The sequence below is a fragment of the Manis javanica genome, chromosome 1, assembly GCF_040802235.1.
Source record: "Manis javanica isolate MJ-LG chromosome 1, MJ_LKY, whole genome shotgun sequence".
NCBI lineage: Eukaryota > Metazoa > Chordata > Mammalia > Pholidota > Manidae > Manis > Manis javanica.
Window position 1 is genome coordinate 72,953,645 of NC_133156.1, and position 24,877 is coordinate 72,978,521.

At 37.0% G+C, this 24,877-nt stretch overlaps 1 protein-coding gene across 5 annotated transcripts in view; it reads left to right on the plus strand.

The window, feature by feature from the left end:
- Positions 1-1,659: 1,659 nt before the first annotated feature.
- CHD1 (chromodomain helicase DNA binding protein 1) overlaps positions 1,660-24,877 on the plus strand; it is a 74,262-nt gene continuing 51,044 nt past the window's right edge. For all 5 annotated transcript variants that reach the window (XM_037011922.2, XM_037011923.2, XM_017665517.3 and 2 more), the window contains exons 1-2: positions 1,660-1,814; positions 3,880-4,076. In XM_037011922.2, coding sequence (XP_036867817.2) covers positions 4,024-4,076 — 53 coding nt within the window. In that variant the 5' untranslated portion in view covers positions 1,660-1,814; positions 3,880-4,023. The remainder of the gene's footprint in view (positions 1,815-3,879; positions 4,077-24,877) is intronic.

Sequence of the window (24,877 nt, forward strand, 5' to 3'; positions counted from 1 at the left end):
ATGGTAGTGTTCCATTTTGTTTCACTATTCACAGATCCCACTATTTTTTTAAGTGGACCACGTGTATCTGTTTGCTTTCCTCTATTCAAGGGGACATACATCTTACCACATAACAAACACATATTTGACGTTATGTTTTGAGATCTTAAAGGCTTTGAACCAAACTGTTTCAACAGTTCCTAAACTAAGCCCTTAATATCTCCCCCATGCGAAAATAATTATTTTGGGGATGCAGCTACCCCGACTAACTTGACCTGGAAAGTGGGCCTTTACACCAAATAACTCAAGAATGGGAGTAGAAAATTTAAAAAAATGACTATTAACATTAACCTCGAGTGATTCAAGACTAATCTGTGGCCCAGAAAGATAATGAAGTGTTAAAGAATTTTGATTAAAAAAATGCTTTCATAATGAGCGCAGCGTGTCACCAGCATGCTTGAAAATAGTGTTTCCTTAACGCACAGAAAGGTTGTAACTGAGGCCCGTAGTTACAGTTATAAAAAAAAGTCAACTGAATTGCGGTACGCTAAACTGAAACAGTTACTAACGTCCGTCGACTTGCTTTTTTTGTTGTTGCGATTCGGCACCGCACCCTCCACCCCGCCCTTCAGGGAAGGACCTAGAAAGTTTTTTTTTTTTTTTTCTTAACCAGCCAGGGGTTACCCACAAATGAAGAAACGTCACAGGATGTCAACAACCCGGTCTCTATGTTTCTGTCTCCTCAGATGCCCCGCCCCCACCGAGGGAGCCTCTACCACAGGTCTCCTAGGCGTAGGAGGCGGCGGGAAGTGACCACAGTTGCCCAACAATTGGGTTCCAAGGCTGCCTGGTGTGACGCAGCAGCCCCTTCACCGGCCCTCTGGATCAGACGAGGCCAGAGGCCCGAGGGAGATGCGGGCGCAAGCCTGCGTGACCGGACCCCACGCACGACCCGGCTCTCTCGGTTTATCCAGTGTAGCCCTGCCGCAGCATCCCGAGCCCATCATATAGGCTTCAGACTGTCTCCAGCCCTCGCTTTCTCCGTTCCTTCTCAGCCTCTCCGCAGCGACGTCCTTGCGCAACGGTTCAGTGACAGTAGCGTCCATACCCGTACGGAGCGAGCCTGCAGCTCCCACTTCCCGGAATTCAACTCCCAGCCTCTAAGGGAGGGCGCAGGAGCAAGGATTCAGCAGCCCACAGCTGTGGCCAGAGGCCGGCGGCCTCCGCACGGCCTGCGTGCGCGCTCCCATAAGTGCGCGCGCACTCGCTCTCCGCCCCGCCTCGGCACCAATCGCTTTCTTCTTACACCCCACGAGTCCACAATGTAGTCCCGCCCACCGTCCGCGCGCCCTCTCTCCCGCCCCGCGCTCAGTGGGGAAGGGGAGTGAGTAGAGGAGCTTACGTCGAGCAGGAGGCGGAGGCGACGGCGACCTCGGTGGCGGCGGCGGCTGCGGCGGCTACGGTTGTGTTCGCTTTCTTGGCGTCATGGCGGCTGCCCGGAGCCGATAAGCGGCGGGAGCGGGAGCGCGCGCGTGGCCGCGGAGACGACGACAGTTCGTTACTTCTCGCTCGAGCTGCTCTCGCCGTTGGAGCTTCAATAATGAATTGATTGTTGGATCCGCTCCGCAAGGGATCGCGCGTTGGTGCCGCGGGCCGGGGCTTCCCCTTCCCCTCCGCGTCCTTCCCCTTCCCCTTTCCCCCTCCTCACGGACTCCTGCTTACCCCGAGACGCCCGGAGCCCGAGGACACACTCGGCGACGGAGACCGCGGGCCCGGGCGCGGGGCAGGCCGCCGATCCGAGTCAGCTCCCTCAGCCCCGCGAAGCCTGCACGCCGGTAAGAAAGGGGGCGGCGGGCGGGTCAGGATGTGGCGGGGAGGACGGGAGCCGGCCAGACGGAGGGCGGCGGCGGCGGCGCGGTGCCCGGGCGGTGGCCGAGCGGTCGGGCGCCGGACGAAGGCCGGGCCCGGCTCGCGAGGGCCGGCGGTTGCGGACGAGCTCTGCGCGCAGGGGGCGTGTGAGTGGCGAGCGCAGGCCAGCGCCGCAGAGCGCATCCTCCGGACCGGCGGGCAGCTGATGGCCGATCCCGGGCCTCCGTGGCGTGGGACTGGCCGGGCCGCTAGTGGAGAACTGCGAGCGGCGAGCACTTGGCGGTGCGTGGGTCCCGCCGCGACCCGGGCTCCCTACACGTGGGGAGCGGCGAGGAGGCGGAGGGGGAGGGGGCGGCGGCGGCGGCCCGGGCCAGCCCGGGAGGGCGTGGGGCAGGTCTGCGGGAAGTTTGAGGCGGGAAGGGACACTCCGGGACCGGGATGGAGGCCCTGGGGAGATGGGGTTTGGCGGTGTGCGCGTCCCGGTGGGAGTCTGATTGGAGCGAAGCTGCCGTGGACGGCTGAGGAACTAGGAAGGTTTCCTACCTCCTTGGAGTGCCGTTTCGAAAACTTAGGAGAGAACCTACTGTTAAAAAGACGGAGCATGGAAGAGGTTTAAAGACTTAGGGGAGGGTCATTGTTAAGAGGTGTGAAAGCAGGGGAGAGCTGCTTGTGCTTGGAGCTTCAGAACTTAACGGTTGTGAGAAGGGTCTCAGAAAGAGGACTTAACTCAGAGAAGGAAGATGAAGAGGAAAAGGAAGTTACAATGTTCAGAGAAAGCCATTTTGAGGGACGAAAGGAAGGTGAAAAGGAAAACGAAAAGAGGAGTGAACTTTCTCAAGGAAGAGAGACTTACTGTAACAGGGAGGCAGTTTGTTAAGAGTGCCTAGATTTTTAAGACCTAATTGTTTAATAGTAAAGCTCTTGGACTAGTTGGAATTAATATTAACGTTAGGAATAAATGTTGCGTGTAACAGTTTACTGTTTGGATAAGCAGTTCTTGCATAGAGTCCACTGGACTGTAGTCTCTGGAGAATTAAAAATCCTTGTCTAGATGCAGAGTTTGCTGTAATTGAGTTGCTAGTAGCCTATTTTCCCCCTCTTTTTTGTGTAATGGAAATAATCGTAGGAGTGAATTCTCTTTGCTGGGGTCGGAGGACAGCTCTGCTATCAGTCGGCTGTTGGGTACTTTCTCGCTGGGGAAGGATCTGACGTCTCCTTCCCCCGCTTCTTCCTCTCCCTCCCCTGCCAGAGATCTCCTTTGTTTATTCGTGGATGGCTTGTAGGTGACTGTAATGTGCTAAAATCTTGAAGGTGGAAATGCTGTATCTTGGTCCATGATTAATGTCCCGAACCTCTTAAAAAATCAGAGTATATATACTATTAGGTTTTTGGTTTTTTTTTAGTGGAACCTCTGCTAGTCCAGTCTGGATAAATATGATTTACATTTTATCACTGCATTCTCAATTTACCTCTGAAAGGACACATTTATTTTGACCTATACATTTTTGGCTGAAATTTATATGAAGCCCTTTTACTCTCCTCATGTGAGCATTTTGAAAACTTTCCTTCTCTCAAATATATGAAGTAACTGGTGGTAGGAATTAGTGCTTGATTAAAGGTAACCTTTTCCCCCATTACTTCATTTGTTTGACCAAGCATCTACTCAGACTCATCTGTTCTATTCTTCGGGTATATATATATATGTGTGCTATATGCTACAACTATGATTTAGTTATTCAGCGTGTGTGTGTGTGTGTGTGTGTGTGTGTGTGTGTGTACAGGTGCAGTTAGTCTGAAAGTTTTATCACTGCACAAATACTTCTATCAAAAATAAGCAGTGGTATGCTAAATTCTAATAAGTAGTCAGGACTGTAATTAACAGAAGCCTAAGTATTTTGAGACAAAGACCCTTACCCCTTCCTTACCACCTCTAATCTGATTGGCCTAGGTAGACTTGTGTAAGTTCTATGTAGACTTATTTATTTTTTCTCTACAGGAAATTTTCTTACTTTCTTAATGTATTTCCTTTAGGTGAATCAAAAAGGATCCCAGGAGTCCTGTGAATGTTGTAGAAAATTCATCTGTGAATTTTTGATATTCAAGGAGTCAGTATTTATATTCATCTTTTAAGCTGGGAAGATTTATATTTTATTTTAAAACTTATTGATATTTACAATGAATGGACACAGTGATGAAGAAAGTGTTAGAAACAGTAGTGGAGAATCAAGGTAAGCACTTTATTATCAAGCATTTATTACTAAGAGAATTGGAAGACTTGTGTGACTTTAGTTTACCTAATAGGAGACAAGAGTTTTCAGATTCAGATTATTCCTCATAGCTATCCAAGTATTAAAAAGTTTCTCATACATGAAACTTTATTGATAGTACAGATTTTATTATTTTTTTTCCATGGAGATACATAAAGAATAAATGTAGAAAGTTTGGGTTACTTAAATCTGTTTGAGGGTTTATATTGTTTGAGTTAATGTTGAAGCTAGACCAAGTGAAAAGACACTTTTAAATTGATTTGAGTCTTACTAGTTCATTCTCGAAATAAAAGCAGTTTCTTTGTTCTTCATTTTCTGGAATTTTGTCTTCTATATCTGGTATAATATAGTAGCCACCAATTACAGGTGGCTATTTAAGTTTCAATTAAGTAAAGTTACAAAGTATTGAAAACTCATTCACACTAGATACATTTCAAGTCCTGAATAGCTACATGTGGCTCCTGGCTACCAGAATGAACAGTATGGATAGAAAACATTTGTATCACTACAAAAGTTCTTTCTGACAATGCTGATCTGGACATGTGTTAAAGTATTGCTGTAACCCTTCCTACCCCGCCCTCCATTTTCTTTTCAACTTTGAGTTTTAATTATATATGAATGAGTTAAGAGTTCTTACTTGCACTATGTCTTTGCAAAAAAGGTATAATATAGTTTTAAGCCATATTAAGCTATTTTAATATATAAGAAACCTCTTTGAATACAAAGACTTTAGATTCTTATGTAGACCCCAAATCTTGAGTTATCTGCACATTAACAATACAATTCATGTAGTTATGTACACTTATCATTTGTAGAGATCAAGAGTATCAAGATTGTCATACTGCCTGATAACTCATCCTAGTTCTCCTTATTAGATATGTGAATTAGGGCAAAGTGTTTAACCTTTGAGACTTTGATTTTTGTACTTCAAGTGGGGATTACTGTATTATTTAAAGCTGAGGCTGAAGTGAAATGCTACTGTAAAGAGTTTGAAATAGTTTCTAATATAATGAACAGTATTTGCTTATAATTAGCATAATGTTTTATGTAACACAGGGCAGTACATAACTGAAACATTAATTACAGTGATACAGAGATTTGAAAGACAAGAAAGAAGAAATTTTTGATAGGATTTCAGAGAAAAATGTTGGATAGAAAATGAAGCAGTAGTATATGTACTTAACTTGAGACTTGGGATGTTCTAATCATGGTAGGTACATTTTATCAGCTTTCATAGGCAGACCATGTGCATAACAAGAACATCACAGAAAAAGGAGCAGTTAAAGGAAAACAGCCTGATTAGGTGGGCAAGTATAAGAATTACAAACCTAAGTTGACACATTTCTGTACTAACTAGTTTTCTGAATGATTTCTCAACTGTAAAATAAGAATTGAACAAAATTTCATCCTATCACTTAATTTACAAAGTGTAGTAAGGTTTTGGACAGCAAAGTTGGACTAGCGTCACCACAATTGAGAGGGTAAATTAGAAGAATTTTGAATTCAGCTTTGATTCAAATCTTTACAGGTATACTGACTGTAGTAAGTGAATAGGAGAGTCACATTTGCCACATTCTCTTATTCATTAGCAATGAAATGGATAATAGGTGAAATGTCTAGGGGAAACACTGGAACTAAACTACCCACAAAATAAGACTCTAGGGACTAAATCATCTATTGGAATATACAGAGGTCAGGTGCTGTTATATTCTGACCCCTTACCTGTTCCAATAATCTTTCATGTATTTGGCTGCCATATCTAAAAACAAAGGGGATTAGTATGTCAAATTTGATAGTGTAGGTGAAAAAAATTAAACCTTATGAAATTAAATTGACTTAAAGGAATCTTTTACAATGCACACTCATTTTAAATATTTGCAAAGCACATTTTCTAATAATTCTGAGTCATGATTTCTACCATACAGGTTTTATGTGTTTCTGAGAAGTGTGGTTGTTATCTAGTTCTTGCAACTGCCTTGGTATTTATCAGAAGGGAGACCTGCTTCTATTTTGCTTTCATTTTCTTCTTTACTGCTGTTTTGCTGTCCTTTCCCTTTGCTCTGCTGTCATTGTTAATAACTCTAAAACGTTCCACCTAACCCCCAACCTCAAGCTTTCTTTCATAACAAGGCAGTATGAAGAAGAGAGATTGGGTACAAAAGGGTGAGGAGGTGAATTTTATAGATACCGGGATTTTCTCACAAAGGTTACCATAACTATGAATATCAATATAAGTGATGAGAAGAGAAATATGATCTGCTTTTAAAACTGATACACATCATAGTTAAGTAAAACTTGACTTTTATTGGCTAGAATTTTTAAATGTGTTTTTGCTTCTGATTTTTCTTTGTGCAAGTTTACAAAATGAAGTAGAATTAAGCAAAAAGTCATTGACATTTTTGGTTGGTATAATTAGCTTTGTAGTGAAAAATGTTTTTTAGTTCTTTCCTTGTGGAAAGCTCTCTATAACCATTAACTGAAATTAAGAAGAATACAGAGGAAAGTGTGTCTTTGGCTGTGCTGTAACTGACAGTTTTGAAACTTATTTACTAAGAAATGTGGGTCAGGATGCACCTGTACATAAATTTCAACTGAGCACAAAGTTTTTTATTTAGTTAAAGTTACACTTTCTAAAGATACTATTAAAAAAATTCAAAGCATCAATTTCCAGCTGTGTGGATTTGTTGTTAATTTGCGATTGCTTTTTCAAATTCTGGTTAAGACATGTTTTATTTTAAAGTTGTCTTGAATGATTATTTACTCTAAGAATAGATTAATGGGTAAAAATCAGAAATATATGGTCACATTTTGCTAATTTGGGGATGACTGATGCATGCTTTAATACTCAGAAGAATTTCTCTGCTTGCCTGTAGGTTTTTTCAATGATGTGAGTTTGTATAAATCTGAGAATTTATTTGAATCCTTGAATTATTAAGCTCTTGAAAAAATCTTACAGAGTGAGGGAAATAGTTCATGATGTGCTGTAATGGTCTTAACCATTTAGAATTAAAATCTGTCGCTGACAAGAGCTTTGTTGACCTGATTCTTAGAATTATTTTCATTATAGCTTTTATAGCATTAATGATGCTTGATTTAATATATTTATATATTTTAAATATATGTGTGTGTATATTTTATACTTAGAGGAACTCTATGTTGCACTTAAATGTCCTTGGTTATAGAAAATATTTTAATTATCGTTTTATGCTTCAAGAATATTTAGATCTCAACTTTTAAAGTGTTTTGGGTAGGTGGTGAATAGGAAATGCAATCAACAACAAAAAAATAAGACTCTCTTTTTTAGAAATTCAGAGTCTTTAAAAAAAGGCTTTGTAAATGCTTTAAGAAGCCACATAGACTAAATAACCTGTAAAATTTAAGGAACACTAAGTCAAAGTTAATTTGAACACAGGCCATATTTTCCACCAAACATCTGTAAAGTGTCCTGTTGAATACTACTATGGTATACCATTTTTGGAAATATTGCATTTATGTATACACATACCAGAAATATTTCTTCCCATCAAAACTAGTTAGCTTCCTTCAGTAAATGAATTTGAACTATTTTTAAAGGCAATACAAGTTAAATGGTGAGCTTTGCTGTTAGTCTTCCCAAAAAAATCTGTTAATTCCTAAATTTCAAAAATTTGTACTAAGAAGCATTTTAAAGAAGATACGAAAATGTGAAACAAAGCTAGAGTGGCTGGAAATTATCACATTAAGGAAACTGGCTTTTAACATTTCCTGTGATGTCATTGATTGTAGGAAAGTATAACTTTCACATCTCATTTTTTATTAATCCTTATTTCTCAGTTCAGTATGTGCTTTCTTCATCTTTTCCTATTTTTTTCTTTCCTCAAATTGCTACACATACTACTGCATCTAAGGTAATTTTTTAGGCTTTGAAAACTCAATGAAAGTAGGAGCATCAGTAATTGGTTACTCTATCTTTAAATACAATTTGCCAATTAAAAGCTCACAGAATTTCCAAGAATTGTGGTTAATCTAGATTACTATAAAGTAGTTCGACTTAATTTTAACTGGTAGGGTTAAGAAAATTGTGTATGACTTGTCTTTCAAAGACATTTCTTTCACCTGTGTAAGCATGAGATAGTGTGGGGGCAAACAGTAATGTGTAGCTGCCCCATTTACACACTTAAGCTGTTGGTGCTTCTTTAAGATCTCAGTGACTGGTGAGTTACATCTGGCAAAAATAAGAGTGTTTCTTTGTGGTGAAGAAATAAAGAATAGATGGAAAGAACTTTTCTCTTCCGCTTCTTAATAGAAAATTTAAGAACATAAAGAATTAGAAAAGTAGCAAGTCCCATTGTGATCCTTGGGAGCGTTTTCTAAACATACAACTTTGAACCCCTCCCCAGTCCTACTAAATCAGGATCTTGACTTTTAACAAGATTCCCAAATGATTCGTATTCATATTAAATTCATACACATATATATAAAGCTTTTTGCCTAGAGTCTTACAGCCCCTTGCCACTTTTTTCATTATGCATGCTTTTTATTTTCTGGGAATGCCCAAAGAACTGTTATACCCTATGCCATTAAGAGGCTGGGTACCTTTCATTTCTGTAGGAACAATGATAATGGCAACCTATAATTGTTGAACTCTTAACTCTGAGCCTGATAGGGTGCATATAGTGCATGTTATATTACATGAGTTTATCACAGTTCATCTTCACAAAACTGTGATGTATGCAGTTTTGTGATTCCCACTCTTCAGAAGGGGAAACCAGATTTATAGCCATTAAAAAAAATCTATTTAAAAAACTATTAACTAAATTCCAGACTTTACTGAGATTGCAGTGAATGCCCTCTTCCTGTTCTCATTTTCCATCCTGGGTACCATTTTGTATTTAATTGTCCTTTCTTTGTATATCAACTATACTTCAATTTTTTTTTAATTAATCCAAAAAAAAAAAAAAGAAATCAACAAAATACAATTGCCAACTCTTCCCATTGTCCTGTGGTCTGTGGGAGTTTGTAAGTCTTTACTTTGATTCCTTAACAGTCCTGAGAAGTACTGGTCATGTATCCAGTAGAATGTCCCCTAGTTTGGGTTTGTCTGATGTTTTTTTGGGGGATTAACTAGGGTTAGCAGTTTTTAGAAGGCCTGTCCCGTCCCTCCACCATTGTATAGGGAGCATAATATCCCTGTGGCATTGCTGATAATGTTGACCTTCATCGCTTGGCCAAGATAGTATTTGCCTTGTTTCTTTCTATAAAGTTACAGTTTTTCCCTTTTCATACTGTAGTCTTTGGAGCAAATCACAATGTCTAGCCCACTCTAAAGAGGGTGGAAAGGAGGTAGGAATTAAGTTCTATCTCCTGTTGGGAGGGAGTGTCTACTTGTATTAAATTCTTCTGTAAGAACTTATTTGTCCCCCATTTACTCGATCATTCATTTACATAAACATCAGCCTCTCTCTATACATACTTTATACTTTAGGTTATAACCCAGTAAGTTATGTTACTCAGACTACTCTGGCCTTTCCCATTGTGAGCTCTCTTTAAGTTGGCTTCTGTGTCCATTTTACACAATCCCATCCTTTTGCCCTAGAATCAGTCATTTTTCGAAAGATTGGAAAAAAGATTCCTTTTATTGGAAAAAAGGATGTTAGAAATAAAAGCTTTGGGTGCTGGGTAGGTTCATTGCTACTCAGGTCTCAGTTTCTAGGCCCTTTCAGTGGACAAGGCAGAGCTAGGTAATACATGTATATATATTAAACCATGTATATCTATACACGTATAATTTCTGTGTGTGTCCATCTGTATCCACATCAGGGTTAAGCATGAATTTGTGCTGGTGATTCCAACTCTAGTCTGGTACTACAGGTTTCACCATAACCTTCCTTTCTTGCTTCTTTATAACTTCCATATCCAATAGAATAAAATCTGGCCCCACCATCCACCATCCTATCCATGTATTTAAACCTCAATATAAGTCAAGAAGTTTCAGAATATTTAGGCCACACTCCCAAAAGAAACAAATTTATCATCTACAGTGCAGTGTTTATAGTGTACAATTCCTATTATATTCAGCTTTACAGTTTTTGGTCCAAACACTGTTCTCTAAAGTTACTCAAGTTGGCCCCTAACCTCTACCCCCTTCACTAATTTAAGACAAACTTATGTCATAAATTTGTAGTAGAGTTAGATTTGTTTATCACAGTTACATTCCATTCTGGGATTCTCAGTCATATGGGTTGATTTATTAAAACCTGTGTGTATTACACTTACTCTCTGATACACAATTTTATGGATTTTGACAAACCTGTAGAATCATTTGTCCTCCACCCCAGTACGGTACAGAAGATTCCTTCACCCTAGAAGTTTCCCTTGTGTCCCAGATCTGCTGAATAGAATTTTCCTTTAAAAAGATTCCCAGGAGATTTGTATGCATATTAAATTCATATCACATTTGTGAAGCTGTTCACCTGTAGTCATTCAGTATGTTGTCATGTTGTATAAATTAGCTGGAAGAAAGATTATCATGATGTAAAGGTAATAATGGAAAAGCCAGATTTAAATACATACTCAAGTGAGTAAACTCAAATTCTTGGGGCCGCATGTGTATGCCAGTGAGGTGAAAGAAGATGGAATTGGGCAAATTACTGGAGTTATGTAATGGGCCCAATGGGAAGTTTTCATGGAGCTCTTTATTAACTTTTGTAATTTTACTAATAAGAAATGATATAGTTTGGAAAGGAAGAAAGAACAAATAGCATATATTTATTAGAAGCATGATGGAGAGGAAGGCTTTTACAGAGGACATAATCTCCCAATAAAGAATTGCAAGTTCCCTAATAAAGATAATGTCTTGGGCTTTACCCTGAGGTTTATCTGATGCTACTCAAAAGTTTTTGTATGATTTAGTCCCATGTGGAAAAAGGAGAAAAAAAGAAAGTATAGCTGAATAAACAGTAGTATTGACAGATAACCATGGGAGTACATTACCCATGTGAATAGACTGGTTTTAGGGAGAGGTGCTAAGAATATGTTGTACCAGAATCAAGTTCTTGGTGTATGAATGACTGAGAAAACCATTCCCTTTAGGTAGTCACATTTCTCCTATTGCTCTTTTCAGTTCTCTATTCTCAGATAGTTATTTAATTTAGGTGGTTGAGCAACTACTTTGTGGTAGATACAAAATATATTAAAATACTAAATTTGAGATTCTTCTGTAAAACTTAAAAGAAAAAAAAATCCTAAGCCTTAAAATTTGTAGTATCAGGTGGATATGGTAAATAGAGATAGTCTGTAGCAGTTCAAACTAGGAGAGAGAGAAGTTTAATCATAAGCCAAATGATTAATTTCTACATCAAGCCCAATATCAGAATGAAGTATTTGACTTTTTGTGAGTTTTTTTTTGAGAGATCATTTAAAGCCCTGATAATTTTATGTATGTTAAATGTCCTGGTAAGTGACTTTAATAATGGTGAGGTATTTTGAGAGGGTTAGAGTAATTTTTATATTCAGAAAAAATGATGTTAGAAGGCAGTAAATACTATGCTGAAGAATGGGGTTACAGTGGAGTTGAAGAGTAAACAGTCTAAATTCCCTCAAAGAAGTTTATTGGTTTTATGCTTGAGATAGATTATTATATGATTATTGCCATTTGATTCAACTGCTAAATATTCCCAGTTCCAAATGACCAAATCCTGAATTATATTAATAAAAGGAAATAGTTTGATCTGAAAGGAAATTTTATAAGGAAAAAATTACAATTAGCTGTATGTGAAATGTAAAAAATCTTTTTAATTTGTTTTAGCATTAATTTATACCTAAAGATTGACCTAGTGTGCAGTAGCTTATATCTCAGTAATACTATGTATTACATTGATTCTTTCATTTTTTTCTTTATCTAAATGACTCACCATAGATGGAGGTTCTTATGTGCATCACACCATCATGGGTATATGCAGACTGTGATGAAATGCCAACAAATAAATAATTTTGTTAGAAAATACAGCATGTTTTCTTTTTTTTGTAGTGTTTTTTTGTGATGATGTCCATTAAACTAATTTAAAAACATACAAATATTTCAAAATCTTTTAAAAAGCAGATTAGTGAAATGGATAATATCTTAAATTGAAGTTTTAAATGAAAACATTAATCTTATTATTTATGGTAACTTAAAATTTGTGGATATTTTCAAGTGTATGCAGAAGTAGTGACAAGAGTAAAAAAATAACCCTTCATATACACACCATCTAGCTTCAGCTTAATTTATTTCATGACCAATCTACTTTAATCTCTAAATCCTGCTTACTGTTCCCCTTTCACTCCCATTATTTTGAAGATTATTTTGAAACATCATGTAATTTCTACACATTAGACTTTTGCATGATAGGTAACATTAATGGGGGCAAATAAATGTCATTAAGCTTTGCCCACTGATTATAATTATAAATTATAGACTTAGAGATGTTTGTCATGTCATTGATATTATAACAAGGTTCATATGTGTTTTGTGAAACTATTCTTTAGTGACTTTCAAGTGTATATACACATTTCTCATCAGGTTACTAGAGAATCAAATTTACTGTTCTTACCTCAGATTCAACATGATTAAACAATCACCTTTGAAATTACTCATGCTAAATGTTACCATCCCAGCACCTATTCTAGCAGTTTTATTTTCATTTATTCAGTTAGAGACTTTAAGGTGATAGAAGCATCACTGTACTTTAAGAAGAGCCTGTAATAGAATTTTGTCAGGGAATGGTAATTTAGACTGCTAAAAGAAACTTGGTGTCTGCTGCTCAGTACCTAACAATTTCACTAACTGGTTTGCAGAACTGTACAGATGGATAGATACTTTCTGGATTTCTCAAACCTTTGATAGTTATTTATGGCCTGTGGTGAAGATAACATAGATAAAAAATTTTAATATAATTTTAAAGGATTTCAAGGATGTCTGATCTCAGTCATCTAGCTGAACCCTTCACATTTTCCAAATGACTTGTTCTAGGCTAATATCTATTTCAATACTGAATAGCAGTACATTAGAAGGTCATGATCAGTTCTTTTTTTTAAATGAAAGAGTAATGTAAACTAAAAAATACAGTGTTCCTTTTTTAGATTACTGTTTCATCAAACTTTTGCTGCTTCTGTAGGTACACACGTGTGTGTGTACTGCATCATGATACAAAATTTATGTATTTTATAAGTCATCCAATAAGTTTGAAAGCCATTGCCTTTGGCCAGTAATTCATTTTTTTAATTGTAAGTATTTACTTAATACTTAAATTAATTTCTATATTGTTTCTCTAGTCCTTTTGAAGTGGATAATGGTCTATAAAAATAAGTAAAATAAAGGCCCTAATTTTGTGAATTCCAGGCTGTAGTTAGAAGAGAGATATGTATAAAAATAGTTGTTTATTGTGAAGGAATTATGAATAATGTAGGAGTGAAGTACTGTAAACACATAGGCTGTAACAATGACCTATGCCTGGAGAAATTGAAGATTATATAGAGGCTAAGATGATTTTGAGTGATCTAAAAGAGTGGGAGGTTTTATCAGTTGCTTCAGAGAAGAAGCATTCTCCAAAGGGAAAAGAAAATGATGAATACTACCAATACTGAGTTCTAAAATCATTCCCTCTGAGAAGCCTTGCCCTTGATCCTGTTTCTTCCACCTCTAGTACCTCAATCAGGAATTAATGTATGAATCTACTTATAAGTTTTTAGTTTTCTCCATGGTATTTTGTCCCTATTAGAAATTCTTGCTCAACGTTTGTAAGTTGAAGAGATGAGCAAATGAATTTAAATTATATATGTACAAAACATATATATGTCCTTTCAAAAATGTTTTTTGCATAAAGGTATGTTAAAGAACCATTTAACTTTTATATACTAGAAACCTTGACACACAGGAGCTCAAATATAATTATTTATTTTTCACTCTTAGGTAAGAGAGTTCTACCCCTTGAGGTTATCAAGATACTCTTGCCAGTGGGATGGACCCGCTTTGCTATTTTTAACATGGTTTCTATTGCTCCAGTGATTGCTATTTTTCAGCCTGCAGATAAGATGGGAATGGGGAGGATTTAAGTCAAGCCACTTCATTTTTAAGGGTATAATGGAGAAATCCCACATCACTTCTAGCCATAACCCAATGGCTGGCTATATTTGTTCACGTGGCCACACCTAGCTGAAAGAGATGCTGAGAACTAATCTTTAGATAAAACTGGAAGGACACTTGTATCATACTAAAGGACAAAGAAAAAATGGGTACTGAATCAGTGGGGGTGGGCAAGTAGATGACAGCATAACGTTGTATGCCACAAACATAAAGGAATATTTTAAAATAAATTACTCATAAGAAATTAGTGGCTTTGATTTTTCTGAAATTTTTGCACATGTACTTAACATTTGTACACTTGCTATGTAATGGTATTTGTTTTCTTAGCATTCTCTGAGCCTATTATTATATAAAAATGAAAGGATCAAACAAAAGCCCATTGTCTGGCACATAACACCCATTAGTAATCACCATGTCTTCCTTTTTTTGTATTATTAAGTTATCATTGATACATACTCTTATGAAGGTTTCACATGGAAAAACAATGTGGTTACTACATTTACCCATGTTAGCAAGTCCCTGCACATACCCTATTGCAGTCACTGTCCATCATTGTAGTAAGATGCCACAGATTCACTATTTCCCTTCTCTGTGTTAAACAGTCTTCCATGTGACCCCTGACACCATGTGTACTAAACATAATACTGCTCAATCCCCATCTCCTTCCTTCCCAACCCACCCTCCAACACACCTCACCTTTGGTAACTGCTAGTCCCTTCTTGGAGTCAGTGAGTCTACTGCTATTTTGTTTCTTCAGTTTTGCTTTGTTGTTATACTCCACAAATGAGGGAAATCAATTGGCACTTGTTTTTCTCCGCCTGGCTTATTTCACTGAGCATAATACCCTCTAGCTCCATCCGTGTTGTTGCAAATGGTAGGATTTGTTTCTTTCTTATGGCTGAATAGTATTCCAATGTGTATATGTACCACATCTTCTTTATCCATTCATCTACTGATAAACACCTAGGGTGCTTCCATTTCTTGGCTACTGTAAACAGTGCTGCGATAAACATGGGGGTGCATATGTCTTTTTGAATCTGAGAACTTGTGTTCTTTGGGTAAATTCCAAGCAGTCGGATTCCCGGGTCTAATGGTATTTCTATTTTTAGTTTTTTGAGGACCCTCCATGCTGCTTTCCACAATGGCTGAACTAGCTTACATTTCCCACCAGCAGTGCAGGAGGGTTCCCCTTTCTCAGCATCCTGGCCAGCATTTGTTGTTCTTAGTCTTTTCGATGTTGGCCATCCTTATTGATGTGAGGCGATATCTCATTGTGGTTTTAATATGCATTTCCCTGATGGTTAGTGATGTGGAACATCTTTTCATGTGTTGGCCATCTGAATTTCTTCTTTGGAAAATTGTTCATATCCTCTGCCCATTTTTTAATCAGGTTATTTGCTTTTTGGGTGTTGAGGCATGTGAGTTCTTTATATATTTTGGATGTTAACCCCTTGTCGGATATGTCTTTTACAAATATAATCTCCCATACTGTAGGATGCCTTTTTGTTCTGTTGATGGTGTCCTTTGCTATACAGAAGCTTTTTAGTTTGATGTAGTCCCATGTGTTTCATTTTTTATTTTGTTTCCCTTACTCAAGCAGATGCGTTCAGGAAAAATTTGCTCATGTTTATATTCAGTAGATTTTTGCCTATGTTGTCTTCTAAGAGTTTTATGGTTTCATGACTTACATTCAGGTCTTTGATCCATTTCGGGTTTACTTTTGTGTATGGGGATAAACAATAATCCAGTTTCATCCTCTTGCATGTAGCTGTCCAGTTTTGCCAATACCAGTTGTTGAACAGGCTGTCATTCCCCATTGTATATCCATGGCTCCTCTATTGTATATTAATTGACCACATATGTTTGGGTTTATATCTGGGCTATCTACTCTGTTCCATTGATGTTTGGTTCTGTTCCTGTGGCAATACCAAATTTCCTTGATGACTGTGACTTTGTAGTAGAGCTTTAAGTTGGGGAGTGTAATCCCCCCAGTTTTATTCTTCCTTCTCAAGATTGCTTTGGCTATTCAGGGTCTGTTATGGTTCCATATGGATATTAGGATGATTTGCTCTAGTTCTTTCAAGAATGCTGTTGGTATTCTGATATGAATTGCATTGAATCTGTAGATTGCTTTAGGCAGGATGACAATATTAATTCTTCCTATCCATGAGCACACTGTGTTTCCATTTATTGGTATCTTCTTTAATTACTCTCATGAGTATCTTGTAGTTTTCAGAGTATAGGTATTTCACTTCCTTGGTTAGGTTTATTAGGTATTTTATTCTTTTTGTTGGAATAGTGAATGGAATTGTTTTTCCTGATTTCTCTTTCTACTAGTTCATCGTTAATGTATAGGAATGCAACAGATTTCTGTATATTAATTTTGTATCCTGCAACTTTGCTGAACCTCAGATATTAGATCTTGTAGTTTTGGAGTGGATTCTTTAGGGTTTTTATGTACAATATCATGTCATCTGCAAACAGGAGCAGTTTAACCTCTTCCTTGCCAATCTGGATGCCTTTTATTTCTTTGTGTTCTCTTATTGCTGTGGCTGGGACCTCCAGAACTATATTGAATAAAAATGGGGAGACTGGGCATCCTTGTCTTGTTCCCAATCTCAGAGGAAAAGCTTTCAGCTTCCACTGTTAAGTATAATGTTGGCTGTGGGTTTGTCATATATGGCCTTTATTATGTTGAGGTACATGCCCTCTATTACCCATTTTGTTGAGAGTTTTTATCATGAATGTATGTTGAATTTTGTCAGATGCTTTTTCAGCATCTATGGAGATGACCATGTGGTTTTGTTCCTTTTTGTTGATGTGGTGGATTATGCCGATGGATTTTCAAATCTTGAACCATCCTTGCATCCCTGGAATAAATTCTACTTGATCATGATGGATGATCTTTTTGATGTATTTTTGAATTTGGTTTGCTAATATTTTGTTGAGGCTTTTTGCATCTGTGTTCATCAGGGATATTGGTCTGTAATTTTCTTTTTTTGTGGTGTCTTTGCCTGGTTTGGGTATTAGAGTGATGCTAGAAAGTTGTCAATTTCTTCTAGGTCATCCAGTTTGTTGGCATATAATTTGTCATAGTATTCTCTAATAATTTTTTGTGTTTCTGTGGTGTCCGTAGTGATTTTTCCTTTCTTGTTTCTGTTTGTGTGTGTAGACTCTTTTTTTCTTGAAAAGTCTGGCAAGGGGTTTATCTATTTTATTTTCTCAAAGAACCAGCTCTTGCTTTCATTGATTCTTTCTATTGTTTTATTCTTCTCAATTTTATTTATTTCTGCTCTAATCTTTACTATGTCCCTCCTACTGACTTTGGGCCTCATTTGTTCTTTTTTCTAGTTTCGTTAATTGTGAGTTTAGACTGTTGATATGAATTTTTTCTTCTTTACTGAGGTATGCCTGTATTGCAATATACTTCCCTCTCAGCACGGCTTTTGCTGCGTCCCACAGATTTTGCGGCATTAAATTATTGTCATTGGTCTCCATATATTGCTTGGAGTCTGTTTTTATTTGGTCATTGATCCATTGGTTATTTAGGAGCATGTTGTGAAGCCTCCATGTGTTTGTGGGATTTTTCACTTTCTTTGTGTTATTTATTTCTAGTTTTATGTCTTAGTGGTCTGAGAAACTGGTTGGTACAATTTCAGTCTTTTTAACTTTACCAAGGCTCTTTTTGTGGCCTGGTATGTGATCTATTCTGGAAAATGTTCCATGTGCACTTGAGAAGAATGTGTATCTTGCTGCTTTTAGGTGTAGAGTTCTGTAGATGTCTGTTAGGTCCATCTGTTCTAATGTGTTTTTCAGTGCCTCTGTCTCCTTTCTTATTTTATGTCTGGTTGATCTGTCCTTCAGTGTGAGTGAAGTGTTGAAGTCTCCTAGAATGAATACATTGCCTTCTATTTCCTCTTTTAATTCTGTTAGTGTTTGGTTCTAATATGTAGGTATTCCTGTGTTGGATGCATAGATATTTATAATAATTACATCTTCCTGTTGGATTCACCTATTTATCATTATGTAATTCCTTCTTTGTCTCTTGTGACTTTCTTGGTTTTGAAGTCTATTTTCTCTAATACAAATACTGCAACTCCTGCTTTTTTCTCCATATTAGTTGCATTAAATATCTTTTTCTGTCCCTTCACTTTTAGTCTGTGTATGTCTTTGGGATTAAAGTGAGTCTCTTGTATGCTGCATATAGATGAGTCTTGTTTATTTATCCATTCAGTGACTCTGTGTCTTTTTACTGGTGCATTCAGACCATTTACATTTAAGGTGATTATGGATAGGTATGTACTTATTGCCATTGCAGACTACATTCGTGGTTACCAAAGGTTCAAGGTTTACTTCCTTACTGTCTAAGAGTCTATCTTAACTCACTTAGTTTGCTATTACAAACACAATCTAAAGGTTCTTTTTTTCTCCTGCTTTTTCTTCCTCCTCCATTCTTTATATATTAGTAGGTATCATATTCTGTACTCTTTTCTATCCCTTGACTGACTTAGGGAGTAGTTGATTAAATTTTGCATTTGCTTAGTAATTAACTGTTCTACTTTCTTTACTGTGGTTTTATTACCTCTGGTGACAGCTATTAAACCTTAGGAACACTTTCATCTATAACACTCCCTCCAAAATACACTGTAGAGACAGTTTGCCGGAGGTGAATTATCTCAGCTTTTGCTTATCTGGAAATTGTTTAAACCCTCCTTCAAATTTAAATGATAATCTTGCTGGATCAAGTATTCTTGGTTGGAGGCCCTTCTGCTTCATTGCATTAAATATATTATGCCACTCCCTTCTGGCCTGTTAAGGTTTCTGCTGAGAAGTCTGATGTTAGCCTGATGGGCTTTCCTTTGTATGTGATCTTACCTCTCTCTCTCTGGCTCCTTTTAATAGTCTGTCCTTATCCTTGATCTTTGCCATTTTAATTACTGTATGTCTTGGTGTTGTTCTACTTGGGTCCCTTGTGTTGGGAGATCTGTGCATCTCCATGGCCTGAGAGACTATCCCCTTCCCCAGATTGGGGACGTTTTCAGCAATTATCTCCTCAAAGACACTTTCTATCCCTTTTTTCTCTCTTCTTCTTCTTCTGGTACCCCTATAATACGAATATTGTTCTGTTTAGATTGGTCACACAGTTCTCTCAATATTCTTTCATTCTTGGAGATTCTTTTTTCTCTCTTTGCCTCAGCTTCTTTGTATTCCTCTTCTCCCTTTATCGTCTCCTCCACCATATCTAATCTGCCTTTTTTTTTTCTAATCTTTTAAAACCTTCCATTGTATGTTTCATTTCTGATACTGTGTTCTGTAATGATTGGATCTCCAACTGGAATTCATTCCTGAGTTCTTGAATATTTTTCTGTACCTCCATGAGCATGTTAATGATTTTTATTTTGAAATCTCTTTCAGGAAGTTTCATGAGGTCGACTTCATTTGAGTCTTTCTCTGATGTATTCATAATTTTTCTTTGAATCAGGTTCCTTTCACATTTCATATTTGTATGTGGTGTCCTCTAGTGCCCAGAAGCTCTACTCTCTGGAGCTCCCCAGACTCTGGAGCAATGTCGGGGGTTTCAGGGTAGTGCTGTTGGTGCCCTGATCTGTGAGGTTTATTCTTTTCTTCAGGTGTATGCAGTCTGGCACAGACCTCTTTCCTGTTGCTCTTTCACAATTAGTTGTATTAATTATATTTTCATATTATATGCAGTTTTAGGAGGAGAACTCTTTCTCACCTCTCATGATGCCATCTTTAATCCTGAGCCCCAGTGTTTTTTTATTTTTAATAGCTATCAGTCTTTAGCTCCTGTTATATATCACATAGTATGTTTTACATCTCTTTAATTTTGACAGTAATCCTTAAGTACTTTTATGATTTTCATGTGGCGGGAATCTGACGTTTGTCTAATGGGTATACAGATAAAAATAAACAGCTGGCCCTTGAACAGTGTGGATTTGAATTGCATGGTGGTCTTCTTAAACTTATACCACTTAAGGATTTATTTCAATAAATATTTTTTAAAAATGTTTAGATATTTGTGAGAGTTTGGAAAAGCATTTACTTTTCTAGCTTACTTTATTGTAAGAATACAGTATTTACTACCTATTAACATACAAAAGCTGTTAACTGTTATCAGTAGGCTTCCACTCAACAGTAGGCTATTAAGATTTTGGGAAATCAAAAGTTATATACAGATTTCTACATCCCCCACCGCCACCCACCTCCTTCTGTGTTGTTCAGTGGTCAACTGTAATTATAATAAAAAGAAAGGGCTTTCAAAAGCTAGGAGAAAAGTCAAGTTTGAACTTCAGAATGCCATCAAGTTAGTCTTGAATTTCCCCTACAAGTGTCTATCAAAAAATTCTCCCAAAAACTCCTGAGAGCAGTCCTTTTGAATGACAGTGACACTTAAGCAGTAGTTAAGGGAGAAAGGAACAAGGCAGAAAGTTAGAATTTAGTGTAATGTGCATCTTTTTTAGAGTGGTAAATACAGTTCTTCATGTATGAATTACTGTGTCGGGCACACAATCCTCTATAATAATAATTTCTGAGGAAAATTAGTTTATATCAGTGTATCCTAAAGCATCCCTCCCCTTTCTCCCTAGAGTCTAACTCATCTAAATACTACTATCAGTTAAAAAAAAAAAAGACAAAAAGTAGAGAATTGAGATACACTAGAAAGAAAATCTATGTACTAGGGACAAAAGAAGTAAATAAATGGATACACTATTTGATAAAATTAAGAAATTACATATCAGCTTTTGATACAGGTAGTCTAATTTACATAAAATGTGTGAATATACACAAACTTTTTTTTTTTCTTTAGTCCTCCTGTTCTGAGCTGTTCTTTTCATTCCTCCTCATTTATTTCAATGCTCACTCTGTTGACTTTTTTGATCTATTCCAAGATGTATGAGAGCCAGATTCTTCTTTGGTAATCTGGTGGTAAAAAAAAAAAAAAGCCACTGCCGATTGCTATCAGTTTCTTACAAGATCATTATTGTATTCATTCTTCCTTTATGTTATTGCAGACTAGCTTCCAGTTCCCATGATAGAAAAGTTAAAAAATACTTGAAGACTTTTTTTTTCTTATACAGAAACTTTGTTTATTCACTTGAAAATACATTCTCATGTATCCATTATAAGTATTAGTGTTTTCTTTAGTTCAGTGACTGGTTTGGGAGGAGTTTTGGTACAGAGAAAGGAGATGTTACTTTGTCATATGCTGGACTGAACTAAAATAGACATTCAATCCTGAAGCACTTCCTACCCACATACTCATAAAAATGCTAAATAAAATAGAGTTGGGGAAAAATAGATGCTGAACTTTAGAGAAAACTTTCATGTGCCAGGAATAAAAGGGAACACAAAGCCAGAACAATAAGTAGCAGTAGCCTTTGAGTAAACTTGGTAGCACAGGAGATACTTTGAGGGATACAGGCCTTCTGGACAGGGGTTTGGTGTTGAGATTGGAACTAAGTATTTGGCTATGGAACTATATCTCCGTAAAGCTTGGGCCCTAGAAGGGCTGCCTTCTCTGAAAGGGTCTAGAAAAACTTGTATAGCTGCAAGGACTGTTCTTTTGTTATTGTTGTTGTGAGGATATAGTGGAAAACAGCATGAATGTATTTAGAAAGCTATTAAAAGTTATTTTAAATTGTCTTTATTGGAGTATAAATGAGAGAAAGGGCCATAAGGGCCAACCAGATAACATAAATGAATGAAACTGTTGAGGTATTAAGACATTTGTTTGGGGGAGGCAACTAGTGAATTGGAGATCATGTGTATTACCAAAAGGAACCAGTCTATTTAGAAATAGACAATTGTGACCATTTGGGAAGTAGACCCAGTGTTTTCATATTTTCTGATTCTTCAAAAGAGGCTTCTTAAAAATATTTTCCCCAAAACAATCTTAAATTAGATAATTGGAAAAACATTTTCTTCTTTCTAGCTTACTTCATTTTAAGAATACAGTATTTACTACCTGTTAACATACAAAAGCTGTTACCTGTTATCAGTAGGCTTCCACTCAACAGTAGGCAGAAGGAAAAACCCCAAAGAAGAAAAACAGATGCAGAGAAACCAGGATGAAAGAATAAGAAAATTTGTGTGAAAGGCTTAGACTTATGGTGGTTATGTATAAAAAGCAAAAAGGAAGTAGTATTAACCATTTTATTAATAAACATGTATTTTCTGAGTTTGTCAGAGTGCTGGAAAGTAGGGTTACACTTGTTAAGTAAAGTATCTGTATACTCATACTAGTTGTCTTAAGCCTGACATTGTGCTAGATTTCTCCTGTAGTTTGGTGAGGTCTAGGAAAAGCTTGATTTGAGAAGGATGAAGCAGAGTTAGGAGTACTAAGGGAAGAAGGTGGGATAGGGATTAACAAACTTTCCAGGTGAGAGAACTGCTTTATACAAAGGCTATAAGGTGAGAAAGCATGGTAAATTCAAGGCCTGAAGGAAGTCATTCCGAGGTGCAGAATAATGACAGGGAGAGTGGCTTTCAGATGAAATTGGAGAGGTAAGCAAAGGTCAGATTTTAGTCATTTTGTTATACAAAGGTAAGCCATTAAAACCCTCAAGATAGTCTTAGTGCTGGTTTCATCACAGGCTATAGGATGGTGCACAGGCAATTAAAAAATTGGAGAGGAGTGCTGATTGCAGTGTTCTTAAGGGGTTAAAAAGCAATTCTCTAAGCTGATCCACAGATACAGAATGTTAACCTTTTAGTTATGGAATTCATGAGGAAGTAAATGATTGACAATAGCTGCACTAATTCTGAAAATTGAACTTGAAAAAACAACTTGAAAGTGGATTTCATGTCTTTATTGAATAGAATATTAATTTTTTTCTGGTCATTCACATTACTAAGAATATTGACTTATAATAACCTTGAGAATACTGGAAAAGAATATTAGTCTCTACAGTAAAAGAACTTGAACAGACATAGATTTTTGAGCTTTTTCCCTTTTTCCTCCTGTAAGCTGTGAACTTTGAAGGCAAATCTGAAGGACCAAAAAAAGAGGAGTACTTCCTAGCTGAGTCAGCCCCCATAGAACAGCATTCTGGGAAGTGTAACCCACATTTCTGTTTATGTCTCATTTGTCAGAACTTAAACTAAAAGCTACACTTTGCTGCAGAGAGATTATGCTATACACTGTTTTATTCTGGATGACCCTAACAATTGGGGTTTCTGTGTTACTAAGGAAAAGAAGACATGCTGAGTTAGGCAGCTAGCAGTTTCTGAGACAGCTATTATATACAGTTGTTCTTTAATTTCCTTTCCTTAATATTTTGACCTTCTCATATCTGTCAAGGAAAAGATTTATTCAGTTCTTATATGTCTATCTGCTAGTTTGGCCATTTTATTTGACAGACTGCATTACTTTTATTTTTCATACCATTTTCATACCATTATTTGCCTGTTTCATATTCATTTGACTCATGCAGCTTTTAAATATCCTCATCTTTGAACCTTTTACTACCTGCAAACAAAATTTCACCATATTGAATATTAATGGTAAAAGCTTTGTAGTATTGGAAATAAATTTTTTTGTTTATTATTTTTATTTTTGAATTAATTTCAAATTGTGTAAATGTTGTAAGAATAGTACCAGAAACTTCTTTAGATACTTTTGCCTCATTTCCTTTTTAACTTTTTGCCTCATATTCTCTCTTTATATGTATAGTTATATACATGACATATATGTCATACATACGTATTTTAGCTGAATTATTTGAGAGTAGGTTGCAAAAATCATGCTGCTTTATATATTAATACTTTATATTTTCTAAGGACAAAGGTATTCCTTAATGTAAGCCTTGTTTAGTTATTCAATTCAGGAAAATTTATGTTGATGTAATACTTTAACTTTAGTCTGTATTCTAGTTTGGTCAGTCATCCCAGTTATCTTTCAGTACAGGATCCACTCTAAGATCACTTATTACATTTGACTGTTAACATCTCTTTGATCTCCTTTAATCTAGAAGAGTTCCTCTTTCTGTGTCTTACATAACATTACATTTTGAAGGCTAAAGGCTAGTTGTTTTATAGAATGTATTACTCAATTTGGGTTTGACCTATGTTGAGTTACGATTAGATCCACGTTATGCATCCCCTACGCTATCCCTGCCCAGAGTTCTTTGTAAAAAAGTGACATTATGTCTTTCTTAAAGGTATATGTGGCGGCTCATATTGTCTTTCTATCCCTATTGGTACAATTAGTTTTGATCGTGAGGACAAGGTGGTGTCTGGTTTTTCCACTGTAGTTTGTAATTTGCCCAATATAGCAAATAAGCAATTTATGAGAAACTTTCAGACTATGCAGATCTTATTAAAAACTCACCCTAGAATTAGCAGCTTTTTATTATTCTTACCCGAAACAATATTTTCTGTGATGATTACAAATGGTAATTTTCTAACACTACCACCCTGTCCACATTTACCAGTTGGCATTCAGAGCTGTATTGATGCTCCTCCTGTCTTGTCTTGTCTGTCTGCCTGTCTACTAAACTACCATCAGCATGGACCTGAGGATTCCTGTTTTACTTACTAGGTGATAATCCTTTACTGTCTGTTGTGATGTTCCAGTCAGATTTGGCCATTGAAAGCCCTTTCAGGTTGGCTCCCATGTGTCTTTTTTTTTATTTTTATT